At 37.6% G+C, this 20,686-nt stretch overlaps 2 protein-coding genes, 2 long non-coding RNA genes and 1 pseudogene across 6 annotated transcripts; 2 read left to right on the top strand and 3 right to left on the bottom strand.

Annotated features, from left to right (window-relative positions):
* Positions 1-2,713: 2,713 nt before the first annotated feature.
* Positions 2,714-3,340, bottom strand: LOC125469957. Its single transcript, XR_007252280.1, has 2 exons — positions 3,211-3,340; positions 2,714-3,120 (listed from the first exon to the last, which is right to left on the bottom strand). It is a non-coding gene; the product is annotated as an uncharacterized LOC125469957 (long non-coding RNA).
* A 42-nt stretch (positions 3,341-3,382) lies between these two features.
* LOC125470002 lies at positions 3,383-5,643 on the bottom strand (annotated as a pseudogene).
* Positions 5,568-8,901, top strand: LOC103962901 (protein transport protein SEC23). Of its 3 annotated transcripts, none has more exons than XM_048568232.1 (3): positions 5,568-6,334; positions 6,847-8,553; positions 8,760-8,901. In XM_048568232.1, exons 1-2 carry the CDS (start codon positions 5,642-5,644, stop codon positions 8,503-8,505), a joined length of 2,352 nt encoding a protein of 783 aa, XP_048424189.1. In that variant the 5' UTR covers positions 5,568-5,641; the 3' UTR covers positions 8,506-8,553; positions 8,760-8,901. The 3 variants fall into 3 exon arrangements, with proteins under 3 accessions (XP_048424189.1, XP_048424188.1, XP_048424187.1); XM_048568231.1 differs by having other exon boundaries at positions 8,718-8,858; XM_048568230.1 differs by lacking the exon at positions 8,760-8,901 and having other exon boundaries at positions 6,847-8,641.
* LOC103962944 (sugar transporter ERD6-like 5) lies at positions 8,704-12,487 on the bottom strand. The gene is made up of 17 exons (XM_048568236.1): positions 12,283-12,487; positions 12,020-12,082; positions 11,171-11,260; positions 11,018-11,077; positions 10,741-10,806; positions 10,596-10,661; positions 10,428-10,503; positions 10,269-10,333; positions 10,108-10,200; positions 9,938-10,015; positions 9,749-9,833; positions 9,556-9,662; positions 9,420-9,479; positions 9,265-9,318; positions 9,120-9,179; positions 8,925-9,039; positions 8,704-8,842 (listed from the first exon to the last, which is right to left on the bottom strand). Exons 1-17 carry the CDS (start codon positions 12,436-12,438, stop codon positions 8,721-8,723), a joined length of 1,416 nt encoding a protein of 471 aa, XP_048424193.1. The 5' UTR covers positions 12,439-12,487; the 3' UTR covers positions 8,704-8,720.
* A 2,334-nt stretch (positions 12,488-14,821) lies between these two features.
* Positions 14,822-19,486, top strand: LOC125470020. The gene is made up of 2 exons (XR_007252303.1): positions 14,822-15,838; positions 19,094-19,486. It is a non-coding gene; the product is annotated as an uncharacterized LOC125470020 (long non-coding RNA).
* Positions 19,487-20,686: the final 1,200 nt, after the last annotated feature.

Below are 20,686 nucleotides of genomic sequence, written 5' to 3'. Positions count from 1 at the left end.
ACTAAATTTAAATGACACATGCGAGATAGTATGAAGGTGGTTAAGCTTACACAATTACCCGCAAAGGCACCCAGGGACAGAGTAGGATTCTATCTCCTCTTATTCATTTCTCATTTCTTTTCATTTTTTTCTCTCACACTTTTTATTTTGTTATTTTCTCTTTATAAAAAAAATATATAAGATGTTGACATGAGTTAATAATGATGGTTCAAATAGGATGGGAGGGAAGGAGAGGAAAAAAAAAAGGGAAAAGAATCATACTCCACAAGAAACTATGGTGGTCCTGAGCCTATCCTGACCTTAAAAAAGTATAACTATATATTTGTGTGTATCTTGCTCTAAGTCCCTCCTATTGTTCAACACTTCAAATAAATTCAATATCCTTTGTTATGATCTTTTAACTATCACAAATCAAACCTTTAAAATTAAACCCATTATTCACTTTTATTTTTAAAACTAAAAAATCTTGCAGCACACTCTAATCAATCTCTTTCACTGTACAATTTACACTATGTTTGGGTGAAGAAATTTAAGATTACTAAGGAATTTAAAAATGACGGAAATTGAAATGACGAGATTTTATTTTCTAGAATTTGTAAATTTTCTTGTTTAGTTAACCTAAAAGAACAATGGAATTGAATACAGAATTTGTTATTTTTAAACTCTCAATCATAGAAATTGAGAAATGGCACCTATTTACATGGAATTTGAACTTGGGATTTGGAGGTTCCAGATTCCAAGTTTTTTTTCCATGCGGGAATTCTAAATTTCTATGCTTATGAATCCAAACAAGAGAATTGGTGCCTGTTAATTTATAAATTCTGACTTTTACCACAGCTATTCCCTATCTCATTCTCGCACCTTTATATTTTTTTGTCATTCCAAATTCCAAACCCAATTCAACTTATCAAACAAACAAATACAATTCCATTTAGTGAGTAACAATAAAATTTGTAAATTTCTATTGTTGTATATCATTTTTATTCATTTCTATTATATTCTACCTCTTATTTGAGCGCTAGGGTTTATAATTTTTTTTATTAATTCTCCCTATTGAGTCTAATAATTCTTTCAATAGTATAGATGACTAGGTTATCATGGTATGGTTTCAAAGGAAGCTTTTTAGGGAAGGGGTCCCTATTTTTATATATTAAAAAAAAAGAATTAGTTGTTAGGCCCATATCGTATCGAACTTTAGCAATCCGAACGTCTATTTTTTTAGTTGCACCTCATAATCTTACAAAATATTAGTCAAATCAGAAATATTTGTGGCATTTAATTGAGATCAAAGAAATTTGCGAACACTTTGTTCTCTAAGAATCATTGAAATTTCATTTTGATAATTAAATAGGCAAACAGTTTTGGATTGAAATGCATTTTCTGCAAGGATGATCTTTGTATCGAGACTTACAAAATAAACCGTTCGGATCGTTGAAGTTCGATATAGAGTGACTCCCATAACTAATCCCTATTTTATTTTTATTTTTTTTACAAAAAATAGGAATCCCTTCCCTTAAGGGGAATGTTGTTTCAAAATATGAAAACTTATCAGAGAATAAATATGATTATTTTGGATGCATATTATGATATTTTGGTTAGTAATTTTATGAATACTACCCTTTTTTTCTTTTACTTTGTGAGAGGTTCTCCTCACAAAAAATCTTGGCTCTAATACAATATTGGTGTAACTAGCGTTGGTTCGATGACTCGTTTATTATTAGTCTCTCATATTACATCAAAAGCATAATCTAGAACTGTTACTGGAGAATTAAAGAGAAAAACTCAGAAAATTATGAAAGGAAAAATGCATCTTCTTTGATGTATTTTTGTAGTGTTGTACGCTAGGATCAAGAATGCCCTCAGACTGAGGAGTGATGAGGGGTCGGAAAGGTTCGACCTTTGAGTCGGTGAAGCTTCTGGCCATCGCGCGAGGAAGAAGACGACGGCACTGAGCCGTTCATAGAGTAGCCGAAGAAGCAGAAGACATGAACAGATAAGATAGTCAGAAATGAGAGAGGATCCTGGCCGGTTCCTCCAATTATATCCGTTCATCGTAATTTTCATTATATATTGTTTATATTTAATTTAAATATAAAAATTTACAATAATTTTTAACTACACGACGTACGATAAACAAATGTGAATTAAAAATTCCTATAATTCTCACAAAAGAATTCAAGGATCCTCACTCGTAAAAAAATAAGGCACGTCTGCGGTGTGCCACGACCCCACCAACCAAAGGTTTAATTAACCAAATACTAAAAAGTTTGACAAAATAATTCTCATTTTATTATTACGAAATATTGTAATTTTTTAATTTTTATAAGATTCTTTTCATTTCAATATATATTTTTTAAATAAATAATATTATCTACATTAGGAAGGAGGATGGGCTGAGCCTCATAATAGAGTATCAATAATGTGGTTCAAATTCGGATTTGGCGAGAATCAAACTTAATACATCTCTCTTACAATTTAAGAGGAATACTATTAACCGTAGTACTAAGTGACTAATTTCAATCTCATACTTAAGGTTACATTTTCTCACAAATTCCTACTTCTGTTAAGTTGACCATTAATAAATTCTGTTAAAGCATGATGTGGACAATTATGTATCAGTTAATTATGATATTTTAAAAGATAAATTTTAAAATAAATAAAAAAAATTGAGTCCCACCCCTTCGAGAACCATGAGTGAGGCTTCCACGACTTATAATTTGTTACAGTAGAGATTTATTTCTATAATTACAAAATCATTTAAAATATATATACCCAAGACTTAATCAACTTATGGCATTCCGCGGCCGGGAGAGTTGTGGATAGAGCAGGACTTTGCTTCCGCTCTATCCGCTGCAGAGTTCGATGGGAATTCGAACTGGGCAGTTGTGGATAAGAGTGGGAATCACAAATTACAAACCTATATATGACACGAGAAAGCCAGGCTTTGGGCTCTAAATACAGCCTCTGCTGTACTATCATGGCTTCATAGTTCATCTTATTAGACAAAATGTGCAATTGATGCTTGTAGTTCTTCGAGCGTTCGCCCCTTGGTCTCCGTCACTAGCTTCGCAACGAACACAACAGTTGAACCGCCAATGGCCGCGTAGATGAAAAATGTTCCTGAAATCATATGACCGATTACGAGAACGCAGGGAAAGAAATGAAAAAAAGAGATACAAAGAAAAGTAGGGGAGTTGGTTGCTGAGATACCTGCTGAGCTCCATTCCATCATAAAGTTGAAGGTGTATATAACAATCGAACGAGCGCCCGTATTCACCAGAGTCATTGGAGATGCGCATCAAACGAAACTATCTACTCACTTGTGGAGTGATAGTTTTCAGACTCATCTACCCCAATAATTGCCAATGATATAGTCCCAATGCTACTTGAGAAATTTGCCAGTAAATGGATGCGAAATCATATTTTCTGCTATACAGCATTTGAATATATGAAACAAAATAAAAGATTCCGATCCAGCATCAAATGCTGTGTAGCAGAAAATATGATTTCCATAAAATGTTACTGCACTGGACCCCCCCAAATTGCTGCAGTACCATCAATCCAGCTCCAACCTAAACCAGTTAAAATATCCGTAGAAAGGTAAGACACCTCATGAAAAGAAAAGGTAATGCAGTAAATGACTTGTTCAATTGTATTTCCCTTGAGAAAGCTTACAATGAGTGAGTGAGCGTATCTTCGCTGAAACAAGTCCAGCATTCTTTCTGACTGCTGCTGAAAGATCATGGTATAATCCCGCCACGATATACTATTATGTCTTATTCTTTTTAAAAGCTAAAGAATATAATTTATCTCCAAAATAATTCCTCAAGTTGAGGATACCAAACAAATAACCTTTAAATGATAACATGAAGTTCGGATTTGGAAAGTTACCATGATATCAGCTGCTTCTTGAGATATATAAGAAATTTTCCTCTAAGACGTTGCAGAGCAGCGTAAAGGTCCTTTTATTTATCAATTTTAGCCTGCAAACTAGTGTACCATAATCGATTCCAGCTGTGTGCACTGTTGGCAGAATAAGGTCACAGAGACGAGTAACTCATTCTTAACTCACCAGCCACCTTGGAGTCTCTGGAATGAAAAATAAACCTATGACATGTGGTAGGGATGGATTAGCTCCTGAATCAACTATATCTTGTACCAACTAGAGCAATGGTACACCAGTTTAAGGCATTTCCAATGAAATACATAAGTGCGATGCCGAAGCTAACCACCAACTGTGCACTTGATGAAATTTAGACTACTGATTAGAGAAGTGGAAAGTAACTAGTAAGTGGGGAATCATCATGAATTATAGCTGAAGTAAACGTTGCCCTAGGATCCTTGAGTGTTACTTCCGCTATGTAGACAGTACCTGTTAATGGGAGAGAACTTGATCATTTTATATATCTTTTATATGGATATGTTAGAAACTGATTTAAATTTGAAGAAGAACGAGACGGAGTTTGATTAACCACGTACATACTTAACCCAACGCCAAATCCCGAAAACAGTCGTCCAAAATCCAGCCACCAAGCATTCTACCATCATCAAGCATTAAACTCAACTACTGATTGAAACACAATAAGGGAAGAAAACAAAAGGCAGGCAGGAAAAAAGAGAGAAATAGAAAACAATAGGTTGCATTCATCATATGTATATGGAGACAGGAAAGAGAAGAAACCTTTGCAAATGCTATACTCAGCCACCCTGCAGCACTGAATGTTTCGGACAGCCACATTGTCTGTTTCAAGATATCAACATGAAAAGAACGAAAAAAAAATATAGATAATATAAGTTTGAGCATCTGCACTAGGCCTAGGGACGACGGAAAATGCGAAAACTTACACCTCTAAGACTAATGAGATCCGTTGTTCTTCCATTTACCAATCCACCAATCACTCTGCCGATTGTTAATGTTGAACCAAAAACTGAGCACTGCAGAAGGAGAAGAAAGTTTACCAAATGCAGAGGAATGAAAACCGAAGAGACTATAATCTACTTGATATATATACAAAGGTGGCGAACATCTAATTGCAATTTGCAATCAAGGTCGGTTCACTCTTATCATCTACAAATGGAGTTGTAGTATATCTCGAGGTCTTAAAATTGTATCTATTTACGTTTTTCATGTGACTATTTGATCTTCTGTTAAATTGATGATATTGAATTTGTTTATAGGTTCTGCGAATAAACCATTTTTGCAACAAATTGACTAACTCTGCTTGTTGTTCAAGAATATAAAACAACAATTAAAAAAAAAAAAAAACGAAACTTCATGATATCACTTTTAGTGTGTGTGATGCGAGTGTCGCTTCCGATTACATAATTAGGTCCTATAATGCCTCAACATAACTTTAACACATCAAAAGATTATACAAACGTAGAAGAAAATTGCTATGATTTAACAAATATTATGGTGTTTTGAGAGAAAATTGATACATCGTGACAAACACGTGACACTTTGTACTCCATGACCATGTACCCTTTCAGTATCACGTGACAAGTACGTGACATTTTGAAAACAAGAAGCGAAAAACGACCATCTCTCTAGATCTGCGCCCGTCTGTTCACACGCACGGCGAATCCAAGCCGATGAAACAGAAAGATTCAAACTTCACCGAACCCTGATCGAATCTCCGCCATGGATTTCGTGGAACTGGAGGCGATCGAGGGCCTCCGATGGTCCTGGAATTCATGGCCGCCGTCAAAATCCGAGTGCGCCGCCCTTGTCATCCCTCTCAGCGTCATGTGCACGCCGTTGATGCAGCAAGCCGAGCTCCCGATACTCCCCTACGACCCCGTCACTTGCCTCCGATGCCGCGCCATTTTGAACCCCTACGCCCGCGTCGATTACCCTTCTCGCATCTGGTTCTGCTCCTTCTGCCACCACAAGAACTCCTTCCCTCACTCTTACTCCAACATCGGCGAGACCAACCTCCCCGCCGAGCTTTTTCCGACTTACAGCGCCGTCGAGTACGCCAAAACCGCCCATGGAATTCCCAATTCTGGCTCGAATTCCCAGAATTGGGCAAGTGGGTTGTCGTCATCGTCGTCCCTGTCGTCTATGGGGTCGTCGTCGGCGGCGGCGTCGGTGTCGAATGGGGATTCGAGAGGGGTGAGGCCGGCGTTTGTGTTCGTTGTGGACGCTTGCACGCCTGGGGACGAGCTTGGGGCACTTAAAAATGAGCTCTTGCTTGTTGTGGAGAAGCTTCCGGAGACCGCTTTGGTGGGTCTGATCACGTTTGATTCGATGGTTCGCGTTCATGATCTCGGGTTTTCGGAGTGCTCGAGGGCCGTGATGCTTCACGGCGAACGGGAGCTGTCATCGCTTCAGGTAGCTGGTTTTCTTCTTTGCTTGCCATAATTTTTTGGTGTGTTGAAGTGAAAGATGTTGCATTTTGCGTGTTTTTTACTTGTTAGCACTTATTTTGGATATCAATGAGTTTCTTTTGGTAGTTTAGAAGACATTCAATTTGGAGTTCAAAATTTTGAAGCAGTCCATTTGAATTTGATAGTCTGAACTCTAAAGTTGTAGTTTAATCACTTCATCCATTTTGATATTTGTGGAAATCTCAGTGCTTTTCGGGTCTTCTAGAAACTAGAAATGCTCTCGTCCTTTAAGAATTAGTCTCCTAGTTTGCTCAGAGGTTGAAAGGAATCAAGTATACTAACTCAGATCCAGATTCTCGCCGATTGATCTGTTTACTCATGTGCTTCATATTCCCTAGAGAATGTTCTGTGCCTAATTTGAATTACTGAGTTTTCTCATTGAATGCATTTTAAGTTTTAACTCATCCTGTATGTAACTGGAATTTAATGCGTTACATTTATATTTTGAACTCTTAGACCCAACAATTTCTAGGCATTAAGCGACCAAAGCATCAGCAACTCGGAAAAATATCAGTTAATCAAAAGCAGGGCTTTTTGCTACCTGTTTCTGAATGTGAGTTCAACATCACAACTGCAATTGAAGAGATCCATTGTTCAGTTCAAGTCAAGCCCAGTCATCGTCCTCAAAGGTGTACCGGAGCAGCAATATCAGCTGCACTTGGACTTCTGGAAGGATGTTCAGGGAGCACGGGTTCCAGGATCATGGTATTCACATCTGGACCAGCAACTTTAGGCCCAGGAATAATCGTTGATTCCGATCTTAGCAAGTCCATCAGAAATCACCGAGACCTCATCAATGGTCATGCCCCTTACTATAGTAGATCTTGCAGCTTTTATAGGCAAGTGTCGCAGAGGTTAACTGATGCATCTATTGTTCTCGATTTGTTTGCTTGTTCTCTTGATCAAGCTGGAGTTGCAGAGCTGAAGGTCCCTGTTGAGAAGTCTGGTGGTTTCATGATGCTAGGTGAGTCATTTGCGTCAAATCAATTCAGAAAATGTTTAAGCCACATTTTTACTCGTGATAAAGGGGGATATTTGAAGATGTATTTTGATGCAACTATTGAGATAGTAACCACTAGAGATATTAAAATCTGTGGAGCCCTAGGTCCTTGTGTATCTCTTCGAGAAGTCAACAATTTAGTGAGTAGCAGTGAGATTGGGGAGGGTGGTACCTATATGTGGAAGTTGGGTACAATCACCAATAAAACATGCATTGCTTTTTTCTTCCAAGTGAGCGATGAGCAGAAAGTTCAACCTGGGTCGGCATTCCTGATACAGTTCATAATAAGATACCGTCATGGGAACATGGGGATCCGGAAAAGGGTAACAACTGCAGCGAGAAGATGGGTTGGGGGCAGTTCACCAGAAATTGCTGCTGGGTTTGATCAAGAAGCTGCAGCTTCAGTGATAGCCAGGCTTGCTATTCGCCGAGCTGAGACTTGTTTCGCTCGAGATGTTATCAGATGGCTGGATGACACATTGATCCGCTTTGCTTCCAAGTTTGGAGACTATGCGGAGGAAGATCCAACCTCTTTCCGCCTGTCATCCAACTTCTCCCTTTTCCCTCAGTTCATGTATTACTTAAGGAGGTCTCAATTTATTGATGTCTTCAACAGTAGTCCTGATGAGACTGCTTTCTTCCGGCTAATGCTGAATCGTGAGGGGGTGGTGGGTTCCCTTATCATGATCCAGCCCACGCTTTTCCAATACTCCTTTGATGGTCCACCTGTTCCAGTCCTCCTAGATGTTCGCTCCATCTCTCCAGATGTTATCTTGCTCTTTGACTCATACTTTCACGTGGTTATTCATTACGGGTCCAAAGTTGCTCAGTGGAGGAAGCTTGGGTATGACAAGGACCCAAACCATGAGAATTTGAGGAAGCTGTTGGAAGCCCCGGAAATTGATGCAGAGCAGTTGATGGCCGACCGAGTTCCTGCACCAAAGTTTATTAAATGTGACCAGCATGGCAGCCAAGCGAGGTTTCTTCTTGCAAAGTTGAATCCATCTGTTACCCAGAATTCAACGCACACTGACGGTTCAGATATTATTTTCACCGATGATCTGAGCTTGCAGGTATTTTTAGATCACTTGCAGGTCCTTGCAGTGCAAGGCTGATGAAGAGGAGCACTTTATATGGATTTTCGATTTTCTCGTCATACAAAGGTATTTTTGTGTATAGTTTTGAAGAGGAAAAGGTGTCTAGTTGTATTAACCCACTGTGCTTTTGATAACAAGTCATTTTATTTTCCAAGTATCTGTTATCATTACATGATCGACATTATCGACAAAATGGAAAATTGGTGCTCAAATGACGTGAAATTCTACAGATATTAAACAAAATGGGCGATTGATGCTTGTATTTCTTCTAGGGTTCTCCCCTTGGTCTCCGGCACTAGCTTTGCTGCGAACAAAACAGTTAAACCGGCAATGGCTGCGTAGAAGAAAAACGTTCCTGAAATCATTCGAACAGTTATTAGTATGCAGAAAGACCGAAAGGGCAGGGAAGAGAGGAGAGGAGTGGATTTTATACCCACCTGCCGAGCTCCACTCCATCATAAAATTGAAGGTGTAAGTTGTTATCCAAGAACAAGACCAGTACACCAAACTCAACAGGCTTCCGGCCGAACCTTTAATGTTTACCGGGAAAATCTGAAAAGAAACGCATCGAATCTTCGTTATAAAAGTCGATTTCTGGTCAAGTTTCGGATAATCAGTTGGTAGAGCTGTACCTCTGACATAATAACCCACGGTAATCCTGACATTCCGATCAAATATGTCGTACCATAACCCTGAACGCAACATCAATTGGTTCAAATATTCTCATTTCTCTAATAACTTACAAGGAGACGGAAGATGTGATCGGTTATATTGTACCAGCATGCCGATGAGAACGAGAACTGGAGTTCCTTTCTTCCACAGGTCGAGGTCCTGCCATGACGAAAAAATGTACTTCAAAGCACGATCGAACATTTATGAAGCAAACAGCAAATCAAACAAGAGAAGTATCAAAGTTTAGTTTGGGGAGAAACCTGAAAATAGAATGCCAAGCCCACAAGAAACGAACTCAGGCACATTCCGGCAGCAGAAACCTGCAAACATTACACAACTTCGTTACGGACTTACTGGTATTCAACATCGAAAAGTTAGATTCTTTGCCTTTCTCACCATTAGAAGTCGTCGTCGTCCAGATTTGTCAGTCAAGAAAACACACAACGCAACAGAAGGTATCCCGCTAATAGCCAATGCAATAGTCCCGACACTACTTGAGAAATCTGCCCGAAAATGGACATGAGAGCATATTTTTCGTTATATTGCCTTTCAACTGTATGAAGCAAAATAAAAATGTAGTTTGATTTACCGGCATCTACAAATATAGAGCTTCCATAAAAAGCCGTTGCATTAGCCCCGGAAAATTGTTGTAGAAACATCAGCCCGACACCAATCTGAGACGAATCAAATGTGTGTACAAATGTCGGACACATCAGAAAACGGGGAGGTGAAACAGTTGATGAATTCTGTAAATATATTTTCTTTGAGAAATTCATACGATGAGCGAGTCAGCGTATCTCTTATGGAACAAGTCTAGCATACTTTCTGAGTGCTGCTGAAACATTTCTGTATAATCCTGCCAAGATACAAGAGAACACGATCTCATTTCTTGATTGTATGCCGAAAGAAATATCTTTAACCTTAAAGTGTTGAAACTTGGAACATTACCATGATATCAGCTGCTTCTTGAGATACAGAAATCTTCGTTCCTCTAAGACGCTGCAGAGTGGCTTCAAGGTCTTCTTGTTTACCAATTTTGGCCTGCGGAGCTAAGTGTTTTAGTTACTTGAGCGCTTGATATAATTAAACTTTACTAGACACGCACTCACCAGCCACCTTGGAGACTCTGGGATGAAAAATAAACCTATAATTTGTAGTAGGGTTGGAATTGCACCTGATAATGTAAAATCTCATAGTATTAAGTGTTCCAGTAAATTTTTATGCCTAGATAAACTTAACATAAGGTTTAAGACAAGCGTATAAGTTACCGATTACTGCAATGGTGCGCCAGGGTAGGGCGTTTCCAATGAAATAGAATAGCGAAAAACCGCAGCTAATGAAAAACTGTGTACTTGATGAAATTTAGGCTAGTAATTAATGAAGAGGTAATTAGAGATTATCTCATATTCACAGTGATTTTGTTATCGACATCATACCTGATTAGCTGAAGTAAATGTTCCTCTGAGATTCTTAGGTGTTATTTCTGATATGTAGACAGGTACCTGTTCATGTATAAGTAAGAAATCATTTCAAAAGATTTCAGGAAAAAATATCTATACTTCGTAGGAAATTCGCACATACCACGTACATAATTATCCCGATGCCAAATCCCACTGACAGTCGTCCAGTATCCAGCCACCAAGCATTCTAACATCAAGTATTTAATTCAAGTACTGAAAGACTCAGAAAAAAAGGAGAAAACAAAACTTAAGCGACATTCTACTGTAAACTAATTTAAACTACGGGGAGGGGTCTGAAATTCGGGTGCAGCACATTTGCTTTGGCCAATGTGGCTACAATCACATCTGCTAAAATTTAGTATCTAATCATATATATGGAGATGGGAAAGAGAAGAAACCTTCGCAAATGCAATAGTGAGCCACCCTGCAGAGCTGAATATTGCAGAGACTCCCATTGTCTGTTTCATAAAATGAGCAGGGAAATTAAGAACAAGAAGAGTTTAGTTCATGAGATAATTTAAATATAAAGGGTAGTTAGTAGAAAAACTTACACCCCTACGACCGATCATATCCGCCATTTTTCCATTTAGTAATCCGCCAATCATTCCTCCTACTGTCAGTATTGAACCGAAAACTGAGTACTGCGTAATGAGAAGAAAGTTTGTCAAAATGCAGATAGAGAACTTCGCAAAGAATCTGAAACTTTTCTTCGGCATCCAAATTTTACGAAACCAAATCCATGTTTGTAAATTCCACAATGGGAAAACTTAACGGATGAACTTCATATTTAACACTGTTCTAAAAATCCCCGTCTAGTGCTGCTTAGGCCCTGCCTAGGTGCTAGGCGGTTGGTCACCGTCCCGATTAATGCCTAGGCATTTGAAAATTAAGAAATGACGCATAGACTTGCTCAGGTGCCCACCTAGACCACCTAGGCATCCATCTAGCCCGTCCAAACCCGTCTAAGTTGCGACTCACTTCGGCAAAAAAATGATAACTTTCATTTTGCATTTTATTTTTTTTAATAAATTGTAAGAGACTTATTGAATACTTAAATGAGCACATATTATATGTTTGTTCCCCATGTTTTCATTATGTTCCAATATTTCATAATATATGTGTCATTCTATTTTGTAATTTATGATGATGTTATATATATTTTAAGTATAAACATACACTTATTTACATGAAATATAATGAATTTAGTTAAATCCGTCTAGACCCCGTCTAACCGTCTAGACGCTAGGCCCTAACTCGCCGCGCCCGAATAGCAACTAGCGCTTGGTGTCTTTTAGAACCTTTATTTAATACCTGAATCCCACGTGAGGAGACTAAAGAATTGCATAATAGTTTAAATGATTTGGGGTCTCGCAAGTCTCAACCCACACCATTGTACTTACGGCAGCAAGAGTAAGGTCCAAGTCTTCAACGATCCCAGATTCAGCAGCTGATGAATATCCTGTCTGCAGCAGATCATTGTAATTAATGCTTATCAAGATTAAAACCGGAAGATGATTTTTTCACTTCCCTCTTATCCTCTTGTACTCCTCCCTTTTTTCAAGCACTTTGACTGAATTAATATATCAAAGGAGAATCAAGGCACGGAAACAAGAGGAGGAATGCAGAAGGAGAAAATGGGATTGTAAATCACAAAATTACTTACGGCACAGCCAGCAGAGAGAGATCCACAGAGGGCCACCAAAGTGCTTAGAACAACAACAATGGTGACTGATGGGGACCCACTGGGCATTGTTTGACTCCCATCAACTGCATCCCCATTTATGTTACTGAAGACGTCTCTTAGTAGTCCTTCTTCCATGGTTTCTCTATGATCCAAACAAATCTTATTTTCTTGTGAAGAAGGTGAAAAAATACACGCGGAAAAAGAGAACGGTTTGCAGAAGAATGAGAAATGCAGGTACTCATAAAAATGAGAAATGCAGGTATTCATAAAAACAACCGTAATTTTTTATTAATTCTTCACTATTCATTGGTTATAATTAACGAGTTTTTTATTCTGTAAAGATGTCTCTCAAATATTTTATTCCCAACCTTTCCTTTGGTTCAAACTTCACCTACAAGTTTATTATAAATATATTTCAGTTGGTGGAGTTTGATCGGTAGGACGATTGAAGCTAAATAGCGTTTCATCTGCCTGATTTGTGTTAGAGTTCTAATGAGAAACTGATATTTTGGTGTGTAATTAATAGGGAAGTGCGGAGCAAAACGTTGCTGCTACTGCAGTGATGATTTCATTCGTTGACTTCCATAGGATTCCTCCATTTCTGTAGTACAAGCTTAACTATGTCAAAGCCGTACTCACTAACAGCTGTTTTCTTCAATCTAAGGTTTACAACACATACTAGTTTTACCCTTACATGTATCTATAAGATAAAACTTCACCTAACTCTATTAACATTTGAATTGAAAAACTAGCCGTTGCTTTCTTTTGGCCTTCCTGCTGACTAAGGCAAGATCAACGGCAGATATTCATTTAGTTCCAACACCTGGTTTTCTACCCCTGAAGGCTTCAAATGGTGTCTTCTTGTGAAGAGCCCTTGTAGGGCTTCTGTTGATCAAATAGACAACAGTATTGACTGCTTCACCCCAGAAAATATATGGAATTTTCTTCTCATAGAGCATGGACTTGGCCATCTCGACTATGGTTCTATTTTTCCTTTCTTCCACTATATTCTGTTGTGGAGTTTAAGCAACTGTAAGTTTTCTTTCTAGGAAATATTCTCACATAAATTCTTGAGTTCAAGTGAGGTATATTCATCTCCCCTATCACTCCTTGGTTTCTTGACTTGAATCCACTCTGCAACACTACGTACCATGGACTTGGAACTTCTTGAAGATACTATAGACTTCAGACTTGTATCTCATAAGTCAACCCAGCACATCCTCGTGCAGTCATCAATAAAACAAGAGGAAATACCTGTTTTCACTCATAGTTTCAGTCTGCATTGGACCACACACATCTTTGTGTATGAGTTCAAGAGGTTCTGATGCTCTCCAAGACGTTCCACTCTTAAATGCTTCTCTGTGATGCTTGCCAATGTTACACCCTTAACATACTTTCTCTGAGTTCTTCAATTTTGGCAAGCCACTGACCATGCTTAATTTTTGCGGATCATTTAAACTTTAGTAGTTCAGGTGCCCATATCTTTAATGCCAAAGTTTGGTGTAGTCTGTAACTTCAGTTTTCACCCTATAGAATTGTGATACTACATCAGTAATGGAAAGCTTCGATTTTCGGTCATCCCGACCCTTGTGAACGAGTTCTGGAGACTTCTATCATCAAACACTTCAACCATTTTGTCCCCCAAACAACAGAAAATAATGATGATCATTTGACCAACACTTAGCTGGTTTTCATCAAGGCCAAGTACCAACATATCACCTCCTTAATGAACTTTTTGCCTCTTCTTGTTTTAATCACAATTGTTACCTTGCCAAGCTGTCTATTTCCCATTTTTATTCGGTCATTGAAGTTTCTATCAGTGTTGATAAGCATAGATTCGTGAACTGTCATATGGTTACTGCAACCACTATTTATGAACCATATATCATTTTTCTTTTCAACAGTAGTGACATTGCAAGCATATTAGACAAATAAGTTAGCCAACTGATTTCTTCTTGGATTGCAAGCATTTGCCAGGTGACCAAATCCATTACATTTGAAACACTTGGGTTTCCCCTTAAACCAACATATACATAGTGCAATTCATTATAAATTTTGCACTTGGTTTTGGTAGCATTTCCATTGTTTTGCTTTAATTGCTAAGTAGGCTTATTATCCCACTTTTTATCCTTTCCCTTCCAAGCTTTCTTGTATTTGGACTCACTACCTTGTCCACTAGAGTTTCCTTCCTTTGTATTAATACTCAAACCAGCAAAAGCCCCTTTCTGTCACACCATTCTCTGTATTAATACGTGGAGAAAAAAAAAAATGGTTTGCAGAAGAATGAGAAATGCAGGTATTCATAAAAACAGCTGTATTTTTATTTTTAATTCTTTATTATTCTTTGGTTATGATTGACGAATTTTTTATTCCTTAAAGATATCTCTCAAAGATTTTATTACTAAACCATGCCTTTGGTTCACACTTCACCTATCCGTTTCATGTGAATCATGTGTATGTACAGTGACGTTGACAGTTAGGTAGCTGAATTTGGTAGTCCTATTCTATACAAGTTTAATATATATCAAGTTCAGTACGTGGAGTTCGATTGGTATGACGATTGTAGATAAATAAATGCACTGGCGGAGCCAGAAAATCAAATTAGGAAAGGCCTTTAAATCATGGAAAGAAATTAGCCTTTGAAATATAACTAATGAAGAAAAATCAAGTGTTTTGTTTTTTCTATTTGCATGGAAAAAAATTCTAATCAAACAAGAATGGTGGAGCTTTACATTTTGTATGAAAAAAACTTAGTACTGAAATGATTCTATCATAAGAATAAAACTTGTTTATAAGCTTGGATGAAAAAAAAAAAAAAAATTAGATTCAAACAAAAAATTAAGATCATAACTTAAAATTAGATTTTGCCCTAGACTATATAGGCCTTTGATTCATATTGACTGGCCAAAATAAAGGGTAGATTTGTCTATATCAAAATATAAGGCTAATTATCACTACAAGAAAACATGGATTAAGTGACCGAATTTTTTGTGGCTTGTGAAAATTCATCACATAGAGGTAAAACAAGTGACACTTTTTTAAAAATCGTCACTTTAAGATTTTTGCAGGACACCAAAATATTTTGCGCTACTTATACTTCTGGATTCACCACAAAAAAGTGGGCGGGCAAGTTTACCGTCAAACGAAATTTTATTAAGTGACACAATGTTAAATTCATCACATAAGAAGAGGGAAGGCCACCTAGTCATTCCTCACATATAATATTGAATTAAAAATACAAAAATATAGATGCAATTATCAAAACCCCCAAATAACAAAACCTATCCATTTATTCTCATTTCTTCCCAATCTTCAGCACCCTTTCGTCTACTCCTTCACCCTAACTTCGACGACTAGGTACTTGGTGGTTGCCAGCTGCGACGGCAACTACCACCTCTCCTTCGTCTCCCTCGCTCAGCCATTCTCCCACCCTTTGATTCTCGTTCACTAACTCTCTTATCTCTCTGACATAACGAGATCAAATTGAGGAAAAAGAAGTTCGAATTTTTCTCAAGTTCTTTCAGTTCACAACAAGGTACTTGTTTCTCTATATTTCTTTAATTGTTTTTGGATTTTTTTTTCTTTAATTGTTCCCAAGATTCTGATTTTCTTTCGCTAAAGATCCTATTGCTGGTGAATTGTTCTCTGCTTCAGGGAGAGTTATACTAGCAGTGAGTTTTCTGTTCCAGTTTTGATTCTTCTTTACTCTTTGGAGTCAAAATTTTGGTCTTGATGGTTCGCCTTGAAAAATTTTGGGTAGGGCCTACAATGATCTTAGTGCTGTTTCTTACTAGTTACTTGCGCTGGGAATTCTTTAGATGTGTACTTTCTTGTGTTTTGGCTGGCTCAAAAAGGGTGATGGTAAGAGATCTGGTAGCACATAAATATAAGAAATGATTAAAACTACTTACATCCCTCCAGTATAGCTCTGCAAATCACTCGTTCCCTGGAGTGAGTCCTAGACTTTTATAGACTAGGAAAATATAGTTTGACTAGGACAATACCTGAAAATCCTAGAATTTAAAAGACTAAAGCTTGTTTCAAAACATGAATTATCAATATTGTATCCTTTGGAGTGATCCTAAGATACTTGATTATGTTTGTAAACCTATTTATAGAAATATATGTAGAAGTATTGATCTCAGCGAAAGTTCTTAATTTCTGAATATATTTGAATTGCTTTTATGTCTTTGCTATGGTATATGCAAGGTTCTAAAAAGCGCTAGGTGCTAGTCGGGCGGCAGACAGGATTTAGGTAAATTTATTGTATATCGTGTAAATAAGTAGAGATTACATAAAGTACATGTATCGAACAAACTTACAATTTGAAAACACATTAACCATGTAATCAATCTGAGTGTTTTTGGATGATACATGTATCCAACAAGGCAACAAGTATCCATCAAGCTTACTTACAAAGTTACAACATACAATCAAAATAAATGTTCTTGGATAATACCTGTATGCAATAAGCATCCAACAAGTTTCCGTTTTAAAAGCACATTGTCATTGAGCATATAATCAAAATGAGAGTTCTTAGATAATACATGTATCCAACAAAAGAATATAAATAATCTCGGGAAAATGCTCAACTCCATCCAACAAGTAAGACTATAAATGATCTCAGGAAAATGCTCAACTCCCCCTCTTAGTCTTTCCTGTGAGATGAATAGAGAGAAACAAAACGGAAAACTGTATAATTGAGAACAACTAACAAATCATAATCCCAAACAATGCAAAATTCAGCAGAGCATGCATCATTAGATGCCTAAGGAGACGTTACATCACAAGGCCCCATTGAATTAGAGAGACACCACAAAAGTAAAAAAGCAGATGTTCTTAGTTGACAATGGCAAAAAGCTCAGAACGATGTCATGCACTTGACCAGCCTATACTGACTAAATGAATTTTTGAGAACCTAAAATTAAAGCTTCAGTGAACTTATTAGACGATATTAGGTGACTGATGCAGCATCTGTCACCCCACTGGAGGGCAGGAAAGCCAAACTTTTTATAACATTAAGAGAGTGAGATAACATGAAAGTTGTTTTGCTGAGTATCCATTGATTAGCGACGTCGAACAAACTCCGTTGCCCGGTTGAGTGATTCCCATATTATCTATCGCTGTCTCCTTGAGACTCCGTGGCTCTCTTGCATCACTAAGTTCATGTATTACTTGACGAGGTCTCAGTTTATTGATGTCTTCAACAGTAGTCTTGATGAGACAGCTTTCTCCTCCTAGTGTTCGCTTCATCTCTCCAGCTTATCTTGCTCTTTGACTCGTATTTTCACGTGGTTATTCATTACGGATCCAAAGTTTCTCAGTGGAGGAAGCTTGGTATGACAAGGACCCAAACCATGAGAATTTAAGGAAGCTGCTGGAAGCCCTGGAAATCGATGCAGAGCAGTTGATGGCTGACCGAGTTCCTCCACCGAAGTTTATTAGATGTGACCAGCATGGCAGCCAATCGAGGTTTCTTCTTGCAAAGTTGAATCCATCTGTTACCCAGAATTCAACACACACTGACGGTTCAGATATTATTTTCACCGATGATCTGAGCTTGCAAGTATTTTTAGATCACTTGCAGGTCCTTGCAGTGCAAGGCGGATGAAGAGGAGCACTTTATATATATATTTTCGATTTTCTGTTGTCATACCAAAGGAATTTTTTGGATAGTTTTGAAGAGAAAAAGGTGTCTAGTTGTATTAATCAACGGTGCTTTTCGTAACGAGCCATATTTTTATTCGAGTATCTGATATCATTACATGATCGACATTATCGGCAAAATGGCAAATTGAGCTCAAATGACTAGAAATTCTACACACATTAAACAAAATGGGCAATTGATGCTTGTATTTCTTCTAGGGTTCTCCCCTTGGCCTCTGGCACTAGCTTTGCTACGAACAGAACAGTTAAACCGGCAATGGCTGCGTAGAAGAAAAACGTTCCTGAAATCATTCGAACAGTTATTAGTATGCAGAAAGAACGGAAGGGCAGGGAAGAGAGCAGGGAGTGGATGTTTTACCCACCTGCCGAGCTTCTCTCCATCATAAAATTGAAGGTTTATCTTGTTATCAAATAACAAGACTAGAACACCAAACTCAACAGACTTCCGGCCGAACCTTTAATGTTTACCTGACATTCCGATCAAGTGTGTCCAACCATAACCCTGAATGCAGCATCAGTTAGAAATCATTTGTTGAAAAAAACATATGCATTTTTTCTGTTACTTACCAAAAGAGAAAAGATCCATTTTTCTATATATGTATTCAATTTATTATTTCATTTTTTCTGTTACAATTTGGAAGGAATTTAATCCTTAGACATAATCAAATCACAACGCATCTAGATTTCGTACTATTTTTAGCTAATTCCTTTCGCAAAAGAGGAAAAAAAATTACATGTTTCTGATCTGTAGGTATCCGATTTCTTACCTTCTCTTTCTTGTTACAATTTTAGGGAATCTAGCTCTTGACCACCTACCAATTAATGGACCTAAATTTCTAAACATTTTTAGCTATTCTTAACCTATATAATGTAATATTATTTCAAGGATTCTTCCAAGTAATTCAGTGCAGCAGTAAACATAACCACATCTTATACATTCCTGCTAATTTTCTAACTCAAAAGATATGGACAAGTCTTCGTCAAAACTGGCATTATTGGTTGTGTTCATGGTTATTGCGTCCGGTAAGATATTATATATCATGATCCTCTCATTATTTATATGGGAAGGCATACATTATATTGGTTAAATTGAATCAAATTATAATTAACTGTTTGGATGCAGGTCTGGAGCTATGTGCTGAAGCAAGGAACATAGCGGATCCTTATTGCAAATCAAATCAAGACTGCTTGGATTGGTGCGGCATTTGCAAAACTTGCCAATGCTTGAATAGGCAGTGTTTTTGCACCAGATCCGAGTCTGGGCCGCTGATCCCGATTTCTTCAATTCTGGCCATGAACTGAAATTCCAGACAACATGTATTGTCTTCAAGCGTTTATGCGTCTTGAATAAAGCATCTTATCCAACTGAAAAATAAAATAAGAGCTGAGTTTGTTGCCCTAGTTCAATAAACTTGTAAGCCCTAGAGATGAATAATATTTGATAAATTATGTCTCTCCTCTTCTATAATTGTAAACATGATAGGTTAAACTATCAATTTAAATAATCTTTGTTACACCGATTCTGCACATTGATTAAATTAAAATAAATTCTCGTGCGAAACCTTCCACCTTTTTTCCTACCGTCTCTCTCCCCCACATCCCCTTCCTCTCCATCTCTCTATCGATCGTTTGCTACCCTTCTCTCCTTTTGAGTTTTTTATTTTTTAACTTTTCGTGTATGAAAAGGGGAGAGGGACCTATTTCAAAATTTTCACCGTTGTCAGAAAATTTCATATTTGAAAAAAGGGTTTACACCTTCATAAAGAAGGGGATCTCAATTTTCAAAACCACACAATCTCAAATTTTTTGGTGCTTTGTAACTAACTGGGTTTGAATATTATTGATAAAACCCAGTTAGTTACGATCCAGCCTCAAAATTAAGGACCTTAGGCCATCTCTAACAGAAGGAAGGCCAGAGGGCTCGTCTTAACCCTCTGGCCCTCCAAGAAATAAATATTTTAATGAACAGTGCAGAGCCATATTTCTTACCATCTCCAACCGAGGGGCCAGAGGGCCATATGGCAACCATAGCCTTGTGAAAAAAAAAAAAATCATCTCAACCGAGGTCCAAAAGGTCATTGGGCCAAACATAATTTATCATTTAAATTTAAAAACTACAAATTAAATTTAAAAACTACAACAACTTAAAGTTATAGGGGAAAAAAATAGAATTTTTAAATTTTTTTTAAAAAAAAATTGTAAAAATCAAATATAGCATTCAAATTTGTGGCCCGACTTGGGGCTGGCTAGCTAGGTTGGGCCAACCTGTTGACTCTTTGGCCCTTTTTTGTCCCGTGAGGCCCATGAGCCATTTGACCTAGACTTCGATTGGAAACAGTTTTCGAGTTATTTTCGACTCTTTGGCCCTCTGGACCATTCAATTGAAGATAAGATACTCTTGATCTTTCTGTATTATCAGCATGTGCTAAAAGAGGACATGGACTGTGTGATATGGGAATTTGATTATTTTCAAGAATTTTGACAATCTGAACCTTTTTTTTTGCCAAAGAAGCCCCTCTCCGACTGCTTAACGAGTAATCTACTTACAAAGACCATCCCTGTAGTGTGCAAGCTAATTTTGGTTGGTTAATCCGATCAATTCATCGATGGTTGGCAGGTATATTGGTCCTAAGGATGATCCTGCAAGTATTTCACGTGTATCTCACCGATGGCTTTAAAAAACCTCATGAATTGACTTGGGTTAGCATATGCAACT

The sequence above is a fragment of a genome, unplaced genomic scaffold (assembly GCF_019419815.1).
Source record: "Pyrus x bretschneideri cultivar Hongxiangsu unplaced genomic scaffold, Pyrus_bretschneideri_v1 Contig48, whole genome shotgun sequence".
Lineage (NCBI taxonomy): Eukaryota > Viridiplantae > Streptophyta > Magnoliopsida > Rosales > Rosaceae > Pyrus > Pyrus x bretschneideri.
Note: the sequence above shows the minus strand (reverse complement) of the source record. Positions and strands in the feature narration are given on the sequence as shown.

Coding starts and splice junctions, on each gene's coding strand:
- LOC103962944 (XM_048568236.1), bottom strand. CDS start 12,438: ATGGAAGAAGGACTACTAAGAGACGTCTTCAGTAACATAAATGGGGAT. Junction 9,480..9,555: donor GACGACGACGACTTCTAATG/GTGAGAAAGGCA, acceptor TAATGTTTGCAG/GTTTCTGCTGCCGGAATGTG. Junction 9,180..9,264: donor TCGTTCTCATCGGCATGCTG/GTACAATATAAC, acceptor TGTTGCGTTCAG/GGTTATGGTACGACATATTT.
- LOC103962901 (XM_048568232.1), top strand. CDS start 5,642: ATGGATTTCGTGGAACTGGAGGCGATCGAGGGCCTCCGATGGTCCTGG. Junction 6,335..6,846: donor GGGAGCTGTCATCGCTTCAG/GTAGCTGGTTTT, acceptor TTGAACTCTTAG/ACCCAACAATTTCTAGGCAT.